Consider the following 12,844-nt stretch of genomic DNA (forward strand, 5'->3'; position numbering starts at 1 on the left):
ATCATGCATAAAATAAAGATCATGAATATCTCAGCTGAGGAACAATATTAAGTGTGTAATGTGATGGATCAAATCACATCTAAAGATACAAACAACCACAGTCATTGTCCAACTACAACTGTTTGAGTTTATTTTACAGTAAATTTTCTGTTGATGTGCTTCCTGACACTAAAGAAGGTGTGAAAGAATATGTTTTTTCTGAGAATATTAAACTGGATCAAGAACCTTTTGGGTTTCACGACTGTTTCTTTTACATTTGTTTGACTGGCTCATACTTTAATTAACTGCGATAGTTGTCATTTATTCAGTAGTTAATATAATAAAGAAGCTGCCTCCAGCTGATGGGGGTGTGAAAATATTCAGTTTTTTTATTAATTTATAAATAATACTTTTTTTATAATTTAAGAGTCAGTCCTGAATAAACTAAACATCTGTTGGTTGGAAAAAATGAGACCTGAGGAGTATTTGTCAGCATCTGGGTGTTTTAATGGTCTGCTGTTTTATATTGGATGTTAGACCTGCGTCTGAGGCCGAGGCCTGGCAGAACTGCTTCAGTCCAGCCTTGACTGATAATGTAAATCACTTGTGTGCAGCAGATGTCGTGAACCATGTTTACTGTTTTTTCCTGCTCTTGGCATTCATGTTTAAATGTCAACATCTGTGCTTAAAGCTGACATGAATCTTCTGACCAATGAACTAACTCGTTTAACTTGTGATTTCAGAGGGTTTGAATCCTCAGGGGCCGTTAATTCTCCACCAGACTTCATTTCTAGTGTTTGTGTCTGATCCAATAAAGTAACTTAATAAAGTTCAGACTCTATTGCTGTGTGTTTGTGCCTGGATAAAACCGATCCACGTCCATCAGTCAGAACCACGTACGTCCGAAACTCAACACGTTGATGATTTACGACATCCAGCGCCATATCGCTGTAGAACAGCAACGTCCCATAATAGGTGGAGTCAGAACCAGCTGCTGATGGCGGCGTATTGTTTAAATGGATGCCAGCTGTATCGAATTGGCTCGGTTCTTTGAAATTGGCTTCGTACAGTTGATTACATCTCTTCGCTTCGGAACCTGATAAAACGTCGCGTTGCGGTTGACGGTCGTTTTAATAAGGGCATAGCACCAGCTCCATCATGGCCGCTGTTGGTCCTCCCCAGCACCGACCCCCGGTGTGACAGGGTCGAACGTTGGTTCCCAAGACTTGGGAGTGGCACCGGGAAATGATTCTAAGCCGCCTGCACTTTGTTTGCAGGAGTGACTGAACCACAGCTCGGTTACGACACTGAAGCACCAAGGGAAAAGCGCGTTCGAATAACAAGAAGCCATTAGGGCTCAGCACGAGGTCACGTCTGGGCTTTAGACATACCGGACCACTGCGCGATTACGACGAGTGGTTCCGAAGCTGCTCCACACATGGATTCGTTCCTGTTATGTTGGAACATATGATAAATGACCACGGCTGCAGTTTCTCTCCAGTACGACAACATCGAACCCCGTCAAAACCCAGTTCTACATCCAGAACCCGTGGCTACTTGCTACCATCGGGTCGAACTTAACGTGTTGTGGTGTCCGTCCGTCCTCGGGCTCCGAGCGGGTTTCAAACGCAGATGAACCTCCAGCAGGTACCAGGACGTTACTGTGCAGGAGACGGGAGACTTCCCGCCCTCCAGATCCTCTGGTGTCTGTCGTCGCCAGGACGAGTTTAAACCAGGTGGCGGCAGCAACATGGCGGCCGAGACTGCGCAGTATCGGAGAGGACTGTGACGTCTCGCTGAGGTTCACCGCATGTCGTTTCCCCTTCAGTTACCAAACGTCCATGATGTCCGACGGGAAACCGACGCAAAGGCTCGGACTGATGTTACGCGTCGCCATGAGCGCTCTGCTCGAGCAGGCATAAGGTAAAACGTGTGCTGCCTCCAGAGCACATGGTTGAGGTTCGGTGCACGGAGCCGCGTCCGGTGGAAGCCATTACTGGGCTCGTCCTCGGGCCTGGTGCCGCGCTAGCTCTGCTAAGCCTCCGGTACCGCAGTGGCACTGTTCCCAGCTGGTAACCGTTCTAATGGCGGAGGTGCTTGGTGAAGGTGGGGAACTTCGGTGCCTTCGCGGCCCTGGACGTGATCAAGTGATTCCCCTCGTGTTTCTATTTCTGTTGCGTATCTACTGCTCTGCAGGGTTCTGTTAGTAGAGCCTCGTTGTTTATGGACGTATCCAGACTCCACAGGGCCCCGGGACCGCTAAGTCAAAGCCCCCCACCACCGCCGGGCCCACGGACCGAACGTGTGTCTGTTGCGGGTCTTTTTCTGGGACTCTGGTTATGCTTCCATAGTAGAATTGCGCTGAGCAGATTCCTCCCATAGGATGAACGCGGTGCTTGGTCAAAACAAACGAAAGCTAAATGAAGTAGCAGGCGATCTACCAGCTGGTTGTGATCAACTGGACGCAGGTAGTAATCAGAATTGCTGTGTTGTGGACGGATGTGTATGTCTGTGGGTTGGACGGGAAGACTTTATGGTTGTCATCCACCTACATGTCTGAGGCATCTTCCACAATTGAATATTTAAATAAATTTAAGATGAATCCAGTAATTTGTACCTTTTTAGCCCACGAGCCCCGAGTCAGTGTTGTTTTTCACTAGGACCACACTTCTTTTCCAAATGCACTGGGATCCTGAGTAGATCAGGACTCTTGGTGTCCTCCACTGACCTCACACAAAGTATATGTAGACTCAATGCCACTTGATGTCCAAGGGAGTTGTGGAGGAGTTGTCCAATTGCTGCATTGTTGGGGTTGATGGTTTTTATTACATTGTGATATATCTGAGTAATGTTTTTGATCTAATTAGAATGTACCCTTAAATGGGTAACATCTAAGCTCTGCGTATGTTAATGAACAAGCACAATGTTGGGATGGGATCTACGGTCATAGTCGTGGCATGTTTGAGGTTGTGTTGGGTTCACATTAACTAATTATTAATTAATTATGAAACAGAATAATCTGTGGTTTTTTGTTGTTGCACAGGCTTTATCCAAGTCTTTAATGTTGCTAGCAAACGACAAGTGTGCGAAGATTCTCAGCTGTTTAACAATCCAGGTGAAGTCTGGAAGTGGACTGAAAATCTGGACTTGTTCTAGGTTGATAGGTGTCATCTTTTTTTGTCTACTTGTCTAAACGCAGACTCATGACACCAGGACTTTTCTTCTAGCAAACAACTAGGAGGGTTATGAAATCATGGTGCACGGTGACGAGCGCATGTTCTGCAAGCTTACATTTCTGGGCATTTCAATGTTACAACTATAGTGTCAGTATGTCCCTGTTTCCAGCTACATCTTCTAAAGGTTTAATTTTAGCTTTGCTGTCGGCCACGTTTGTTTAATTGCTTCAGTAATCACTACAGCCAACAGCATTTTCCATGCTTCCTTGTTTAGTTGTGGGCTTTAAAGACGAAAACAGTCTGTTCCCACTACCACAGTCACCAGGTACCAAGGTGGTGAATAGAGCTGTGAGAGGCTCATTGGTGCTGCCAAGGCTACAATCTGTGGACTGGTGGTGGTTTCAGTATTAAGTTTGTTTCTAATGGCTACATAGGCAGCGTATGGATCAGCTCACTAGAATGTATTCATGGCTGCTAAATCATGTTCCATTTAAACCTCCAACCACTAGGTCACAGTCAAGCTTCACTCAGTCAGCGTCGCGGTTCAGGGCTAGCGCTACTAAGGCAGAGATCGCCCCCCACCATTAATCACTACACAAAGTCTAGAGCTCATTACACCAGACCCGCACGGACATGGTTCTGCCCAAGTTTTACAGGGATGTCAAATTCATACTGGGATGTTCTCAAAAGAAATATAGACATCAAAGTATGTTCATCACTTATTGACAGTTTTGAGGCGTGATATTCATTGTATTGCTGGAGTCATTACAATACACAGGGTTATACATGTCATGAATGCTATTCGTGGCTTGGCCTCTACTGACACCAAAATATATATCTAGCAATGGCTAAGCAGAGTTGGTCCGCATATTTAATTCAATACATTTGAATTTAGTTCATTTAATTTGTTTACTCAAAACTGTGTCAAGTAGTATTGGTAGTAATATAATATCGCTTTGTTTTTCAGAATGCTGTCTTCATAATACACACAAGTGGGACGCGCTGCTCTGTAGATGTCTGGGGCCTCTACATGGCTTCTAAGAAGCAGAAGAGCATGGTTTACCATCAGGAAGGGGCAATGGCCCCTGCAGCAGCACCTGGACCTGACCATCCACTCGCATGCTTTGTTCCAAAACCAGCAAAGACCACAGCAAAGCAAATTATTGCAAAGTGAATCATGAAGCAGGCATAATGGATAAATACAAAATGGAGCCATCAAAGATGGCCACTATAACACCTGATGGACTTCCTGCTGTAAAGTACCCCAGCTCCAAGTCTCCTTCAGACAACCTGCCATCTGATGGCTTTTGTAAAGGCATCAGAGTCACACTGGACAACAACAATATGTGGAACGAGTTCTTCAGATGCAAAACAGAGATGATTGTAACTAAGCAAGGCAGTAGAATGTTCCCCTACTGTCGATTTCGCATCTCTGGCTTGAATCTATCTAGGAACTATTCTTTGGTCATGGACATTCAGCCTTTGGATGGCAGTCATTACAGATGGACCGGCAAGAGTTGGCAAGTTGCTGGAAAAGCCGAGAAGCATGTTACAAAGTCAACCATTTGCTCATCCAGAGTCCCCATCAACAGGTCAACATTGGATGCAAAATCCAGTGTCTTTTTACAAACTTAAGCTCACTAACAACATTTTGGACCAAGATGGTAACACTATCCTACAGCCAATGCACCGATACGTGCCACGATTGCATGTGGTCCAAACAGACACAGCCCCTAAAGACATTAATCTCAACAGTCCTCATGTTGTGACGTTCACTTTTCCACAGACAGAGTTCATGGCAGTCCTAGCTTACCAGAACCCGCAGTTCGCCCAGCTCAAGGTCGACTATAACCCATTTGCTAAGGGTCTGAAGGAGGACTCCTCTATTACGTTTGGCTGAAGTCTAAACTAAAGTTTGGCAAAGACGTGCACCTCGATGGAGGATCCATTTCCATGGAGCAGAGTCCTGTGAAGAAGAGCTTGAAATCGTTGCTTGCCAATCACAAACCCAGAAATTCAAAAGCACAGACATAAAAGCTTCAGTTTTTGGTGATTCCCCCACCAACAAGGATCAGTCTGCTGTCAAAGCTCCCAAGGAAATGTGTGGTAAGTGCTTTTCAAATTCTTTATATCAAACATACAGAGGACAACGGTAAAGATCACGTCTACCTCTGCCCCCGAGACACATGAACATTTGATTGGTGATGTTTCTAGATCTGATTTTATATATATATATATATATATATATATATATATTCCAACATAATATTGAAATAAAGATGAACTCTAAATCTTCTCAGCACAAGCTGTCATTAATTCAGACATTTTGCTGCAAGGGGAATCGCGTCTTGTGTGTATGTCCCAGACCTTCAGTCAGCCCAATCATAATAGGCAGTGACTAGCAGAAGTATTGTTTACTACATCAGTACATTTAGTAACGAGATGATGGTTTTTTTTATCCTTCCATTTTCCTCAGCGGTACTTCTCATCCAGCTCAGAAGTTGTTTTCGGAACTTATTCGTGAAGCTCACGTTTCACTGCAAAGATGTAACATGGAACAGCTGAGCATCAGTAATGGCACCTGTCACAGAACTGATCAAACTAACACTAAGACTGTCATTTTGAAAAGCCACAGAGAAGACGACATGTCGGTCCAAACACAGAACAGACTTGAGGAGGGCCAGCACCATTTTAACTCCTCAGACTGTGACGGTGGTATTGAGATGGATTGCCTTGACGCCAGTAATGTCACTGCTCCAGCACTGACCCAGAACTCTCCAGTGGACACTGGCTGGAAATGTAAGCCTGAAATTCCATCAGAGGTGGTTCTGAAGCAGCATAAACGTCCAGTACCTCTACCTCTGCCAGCCCTCGCTTTGTTTCTGAAGCAGCACTCAACTAAAACTAAAAAGCTTAAGAGCAAACAAGACTGTCCTACCTCATCCCTGTCACCTGGATTACAAATGACTTCTGCTGCTTTTGCTCGTTTGCCTGTTGATTCCACCAGCAGTGGACGTAAACCAATGGGTACAGTTGATGTCACAGAATCCAAAAGCCAGGCCACTGGAGGCACTGGTTCAGGTGCTACTCCTAAAGAAGTGGCCTTGAATGATACTGGACAAGTAGTTAAAACAGCTTTTAAGCCATTGAGTTTATCATGTGTAAATGCAGTCGTCACTTCAGAAGTAATAAGAAGTGAAAGCCCAGTACTTGCTGAGGGAACCGCAGATCGCCCACCAGGTTCCCCTCTGATGTCTACACCCACCGTTTCTTCACCCTGCACATTTTCTCCAGCCTTGGACACTATGCTACCTGTCCTCCAATCGCCACAGACAGAAGAATCACGGGTCTTCAATGTTGCCTCCAGTTGAGTCTAAAATGAAGTCCGAGTCTGTGCTTTCAGACCCAGACTGTTCCTCTGTTGGCTTTGAGCCTTTATCACCTGCAAGTTCTCCAGAACCTTTACCCCCTTGGCCAGCCTCTTTAGGTTTAGAGCTTGACAGCAGGGCTTGTGGATCATCTGTGGACCTTCCTGATGGCTTGCAGCACAGTAGAAACTCTGCCATGTCTGTATTTAAATGGCACACAGTGTTGCCTCCTCCTGAACCCTACACCGATGCTTCATTCACAACATTTGAGCCCACACCACAGCCTCTGCCTCTAACTGAAATGGCACCACCTTTTCTGGACTCCCAGCCTCCTTTGCATCTTGAACCACAGCCTCTTCACACATCCTCCCCTCCCACTGCTTCAACATTTCAAGAAAATGAACAGTCCTTGCCCTTCCCAGCAGAACTATCTCCACTTGCTCTCCAGTTGCCTCTGTCCCCAACTTTTTCTTCACTAGATGGAGATGGGTTATCACCCACTCCTTCTCTTGCAGATCTTGTGCACTTTTTCTCCACAGATGATGACCTTGGGATGGAGGTAGAGTTTTCCAAATACAGAGGCAGTCGCTCCTTCCTGCTCACCTCCAAGTATAATAGAAACACGGACATGACTTTTCTCAGCAGGTGCAACCAATCCCAGCTAGCAAAACCTTAAGCGCAAGAAACCATCCCTTCGGCAAAAGCTTAACAAGACAATCGAAGAAGTGGATCAGAAGAGCGACACCTCTACGTACACTAAGATGCAGCCTAACCTTGAGGAAGTGGAGGAACAGTTATTTATCTCGTTTACGTCAAAGGTAAAACTGAAGCTTTTAAAATGTTTCAGTGATTTTTCCACAGATGGGTTTTTGAAATTAAGAATAGCTGCAAACCTGCAGAAATAAATAAACGTTTTTGTCTCTCAACCTCGCAGCTTTGAATTGGCTTTGCATGTTTGCTAAATCTTAGAACCAAGTGTTCAGAGCCACATCATTGTTTCGGGGCATCTCTACCTTTGAGGTTGACTATTGCGTTTGCTCTGAACTGGTATGGAAGCGTGTGTGGCTCCTGGTGTCCTGCTGGGCTAACCAGTAAAACCAGTGAAGGAGCTTGCATCTAAATGCAGTTTATTCTTTAAGAAGGAACTGCAGAAAAATATATGTCTTAATATTGCAATGAAAATATGATTTATTTGTTGGCATAATGTCTTCAAATAAAGGATGAGAAGGATTTAATCTTCATGGCATCATGATGTAGTTTTCGATGCCAGCTGCTCACTAAGTTAGGGCCTTGCTGTAACTCTGAAAACTTTTTTTTTGAAAATCTTGTTCTAACCTTCCATCCTTGGCACCACTTACTAGCAAGGTAGTAATAAATTTTCTCTTCAGTGGTGACATCCTAGCAGGTTTAGTACTTTGTGGCTAATTTGCAATGCACTAACTGCTGCAGTAAATTAGTTTGCTGTGAAAACAGAGCAGACTAAATAAAAGTAAGTCTTGGACGTACCCAAGGGATGCTGGGAATAACAAGCAGACTTCTCCTTACAGGAGGCCCTCAGGGTTCACGTTGCAGATTCTGCCGAACCTGCACCGAGGACTCCTGAGGACACGCCTGAGAACGGTGAGATCGGCTTCTAGTTATGTTGGGCTAACACAGTCATTCGTATGCTACTGGTAATAATCTTAACCTCTTTAATGTTGATCAAACGCAGCAGAAACTCTGGAGACAGGTACATCTGCTTTAGAGAGGAGTCTCCTGAGAGACCTGAAGCTTATGAAGCACCCGGCAGGTCATCCATCCTGTGCTGCAGGAAGGTACGACTAGTGTAAATCAGTTACATTAAGGTTGAATTCTGTAGAACTGAGCTTCAGTCTAGGTTTGAAATTAGGAACTGATTTGCCTCCAGTGTCTAATGTTGTTCTCTCTTGGAGCTCAGTTGGGCTGAAGATGAACCTGCTGGATCCTACTTTGGCCATAGACCTGAGGGTACCTTGGAGTGCGGCTGCCTCTCCCTCTCAGGAGTCCCTGTGGAGCTGCCCCCTCCTCAGGGTTTGTTCCTTTTATGCTGTATTGCAACACTGGGCTGGAGCTGCTTCAGTATTACTAACAACACCCATATTCATGTTGTCTAACTTTGTTTGGGCTGTGGGAGCTAAAATGTCAGCCCCCCAGCATGTTATAGGAACAGGGAGACCTGTGACTAGGCAAAGATCCACTTTTTAAATAGCCTTACAGGTTCATGGTACAGACATCAAAATAAATTCCTGCAGCAGAAAAAGTAGGACAATGCTGCAGTGCACATTTTCCTAGAATTAGAAAAAGCCTTGTGACAGGAAGCCAGATGATGTTTTCGGCCTCTCACTTGTCTTGTTCCTGCAGCATTTGTGTCCAGACACAGGTAAAACCACAGACGTGACTCAAATTAAAGGTTGGAGAGAGAAATTTACTCCACCAGAGGCTTCGCCTGCTGCTTTATCAGCCAAACCTGAAGGTAATGCTGTTTATGATGAACCTGTTTATCATAATTCACTATCCACTGTTTGATGCTGATTTGGTTGTTTTTGGTGTCCTGCAGCTGGTCCTAGTTCAGATCTGCCAAAGAAGAACCTGTCGGCGTTCTGCAGTGATATGTTGGATGAGTATCTTGAGCACGAGGGAAAACTTATCGACGAGCGCATTGCCAGCTTTGCTCAGCCTCAGGTGGAGCCTGTGGTTTATGAGCTTCCTACCAGGAGCACGAGCTACGTCCGGACCCTGGGTAGTGTCCTGAAGAAGCGTTCCAGCAACACTCCCACCTCGGACCTCATATCAGGGTTTATCCCCCCCTCCAAGAGACCCAAAAAGGAGAGGAGCCCCCCGAAGGAGAGGAAGATGTCCAGGAGCGGAGAACAAAAAATAAAGGGTGCAAAACAAAACAAGCTCAAAACTGAACTCTGAACCTGGGCCAACACCTAAACAAACTCTGCCTTCAGTCCTGACGCTAGGTGTGCATCCTGGACCTCGTAAATCAAAGAAGAAACACCAGATGGTCCAGTTCAACCACACAGAATCGGTATCTCTGTCTCCTCAGGAAACTGCATTTAAAAAGATCTGGAGACTCAAAGCCAAACCTTCATGTGAGACCCTCAGCCCTCTCACAACCACAGTTGGCCCGCCGGCTGTCTCTGAAGACATGGCTCCTCTGGAGTCAGACTCTGAGGTGGGAGCCACTGATCAGGCCAGTGAACCCTGCAAGAAACACAGCAGAGCCATGATTACCCAAGCTTTGCTGAGACAGAGAAATCTGGAGGACAGGGTGATGTGGGAAGGCAGAGTCAGAACCAGCATCAACGGAGGAGAGAGCCACCATCGCCCTGATGTCACTGTTCACTCAGATGGTGAGACTCAGTTATTTTTAGTTAGTTTGAATCTCGGTCATGGGTGTCTAAGCGCGGTCGTAACGCATCTTTACGATCGTAAATATTAAACTGGTCCCTGAACTGATGCAGTACAAACATGTTCGACACATGGGTAAATGAGTCACTGCGTCTTCAGCTCAACTCAGAGGAAAGGCTTATAGCTGTGTGCTCACCTTTTAATTTGAGGAGTTGAAGTAGTTTTGAATGTTGATGTCACATTTCACAGCCATATAAGGACAGGTTCCATCCTACAAGAGCAGAGCTCATACATCACAGAAGGCTTTATTACTTCATTAACTTTAATAATAGTCTACGAAGAGGGACTCGCACACAAAATTAAATTCCACCAGTGCCTCTTTTGTTTTACTTGATTCACACCTGAAACTGAGGCTGAGAGAAACATTGTACAATCGCGGGGCAGCAGTGGCTCAAGATACAAAGCTGTTGACTGTCCTGGCTTCGCCGTGTGCGCTTGTCTGGTTAAATGCGTGATGGGTGTTAAAGCGCTTCAAGTACCGCTAAGGTAGGAAAGCACTGTGCAGGGCCGTTGACAGAGCTGAGCAGAGTGGTTCTTGTGGTTCCTCCTCAGGGTTTTGTCAGCGAGAACCCCACCGTCCCCATCCAGCCGCTCCGGGGACAAACTCCTCCCTGTCTGAACGCGTTCTGCAGGTTGGGCTGCATCTGCTCCAGTCTGTCCTACCACTCTAGTACCAGCCACTGCGGTCGCCTCAGTGCATGTTTGGCTGCAGCTGCCTCAAACAGAAGGTGGTTCTTCTCAAGAACCTGGACAGCTTCGGCTGCAGGCTCCTCCCAACACCAAAACAACAAGAAGAGGAGGAGGCGGCGGCGGATGAAGATGGCCTACAGTAAGTTCCCCAGCAACACCGCATGGAGAGCTGTGCGAACGAAGGTGGAAAAACCCTGTGAGAACGTTGATCATAGCTTTACAGCTCAGCTGGTTGCACTTTCTCTTCCCATGCTCTGTTTTGCTTCTTGATGCTGACTGCCTGTTTTCTGTTGCTGTTTGATTTGTAGTTCTCAAAGAAGCCGACAGTGTTTCCCAGCCTGCCAAGCGCATCCAGATTCTGTGGAAGAAGGACTGCGGAGGGTCAGATCCGGATCCAGTTCACGTCCCTGACCAGAGCTCACGGCCCCACTTCAACGTAATGACGCGCTCAAGGTTGTAGCTGCGGTTGCGGCTCACCCTGCACAGCTGAAGCAGATTGTTTTGTCTTTCCAGGAGAATCGAGAGAGCAGCAGCTGTGCCAGAGCCAGAGGTTTCACAAGCCAGAAAAAAACAGCCCAGCAATGGAAGGTAAAGGTGGAATTATTTGGGGAAATATGCGGTTAATACAACCTGCTGTCTGCCAGAATCTGTTCCATAAACGTGGACTGAATTGTTGTGGATGTTTTTCCTCCAGGAAGCAACAAAATTTGGAAAATCTAAAGTGGTTCGGCTGAAATCCTTGATGAACCGAGACCTGACACTGAAGGAACCAAAGACCAAGCCGGCCACTGATCCCCCAGGTGGGTTAATGTTAATACAGCTGTTGTGTATTGAGCTGAGGAGGAACCCTTACTTGAATGAGGCCAGCTGTGTTTAAAGTCAAACACAGACGTCTTATGGTTCCTGATCAATAAATGTTGTTTGCTTTCAGCACACAAAGCGGTTCAGGCTGCTCTCTGTAAAAGGACATCTAGTCCTCCTCCAGAGCAATCACCGAAGCCATCAAAGCGCCTGATCATCCTTGCCGAGTGTAAATGGGAAAGTGACTCGGACCGGAACCAAGTGTTGAAGGCACTGTGTGAGTCCATGGCTCAGGACCGGCTGAGGGATTCTTTCTGGATCAAAAAGTATCTGATCAGTCCCCTGACCAAAACTGTGGAGGAGAATGGCACAGACTGCTGCATTCAATACAAAATCCACATTTCCACACCTAAAGTGGAGCCAGAGAAAGGACCAGTGCCCTCAGAACCTCAACAAGGCACCACAAAGACACAACAAACACAAGAGGTAAAGGTGAGAACCTGTCCAATGGCTCGTATTTGGTTCCTCCATTCTCTATGTTCCTCACTAAGCCTGGGCATTCCGGTCTGAAGGAAAGCTCCCACATCTCTTAACTGTTGGTGATCATACTGGGCCATACAGGACCATGGATTACTCACAAAGTGTGAATTTGTTTACCTAAATGTAGTTCCATTTGAGCTCAGTGCAGCTGCCGTGATGTATAAGGCAGATATCCTACAAGAGTCACCACATCCAACAGCCTGCTTAATTACAATATTTCCCTGGTCCGATGCCAGGCTCCAGGTGCAGGTGGTAGAAAAAACGTAACCGGGCCTCGGCCCATGAGGTTAGAGTCGGCAAGATAGAAGGAGCTACTTCTGTGCTTTGTGTGTCTCTCTGCAGGAACACCTACAACAGGTGGCTACAGAGGGCCCTCTGGAGGTCTGGCAGCAGGAGGTGATGGAGGATGAGGCGCTTTTGGAAGACTGGCAGCGGGAGGTGGAGGAAGATGACATTGTGGGGGATGAAGTCTCCGGTCTTCCACAGGTGGATAATGCGGAGCAGACGAGCAAAGAGAAAAGAAGAACCAAAGCGAGGAAGATGAACAGCATGGGTCTGCCTTTCCTGACAGGAATCTCTCCCGCTGGCTTCCTCTCAGCCAGTAGGAAGATGCCAGGGGGGACGGACCACCTCGTCCAGGTGAATGTACCCGTGGTCATTGGTTCATGTCTGTGTGTGCCAGATTCCAACCCTGACGTGAGGAAAGACCCCATGTTACAAACACGTGCTGGATATAAACAGGAATTAAATATTAATAGTTATCCACTTTAACATTTTGATGTTACAGGTGAATGGGAAGCTGTATCCTTTGGCGAAGATCCAGTTAGGGAAGATGGGGGCGCTTCATCCAGCAAA

The 12,844-nt window shown here is 46.3% G+C and overlaps 1 protein-coding gene across 1 annotated transcript; it reads left to right on the forward strand.

The window, feature by feature from the left end:
- Nucleotides 1-941: 941 nt before the first annotated feature.
- On the forward strand, nt 942-5,277 carry LOC129603557 (T-box protein VegT-like). Its single transcript, XM_055505412.1, is given in 3 exon segments — nt 942-1,902; nt 4,123-4,709; nt 4,711-5,277. Coding segments are annotated over 2 exon segments (780 nt in total). The 5' UTR covers nt 942-1,902; nt 4,123-4,274; the 3' UTR covers nt 5,056-5,277.
- The last annotated feature ends 7,567 nt before the right edge of the window (nt 5,278-12,844 follow it).

This window comes from Betta splendens, chromosome 22 (assembly GCF_900634795.4).
Source record: "Betta splendens chromosome 22, fBetSpl5.4, whole genome shotgun sequence".
In the NCBI taxonomy this organism is placed as follows: Eukaryota; Metazoa; Chordata; class Actinopteri; order Anabantiformes; family Osphronemidae; genus Betta; species Betta splendens.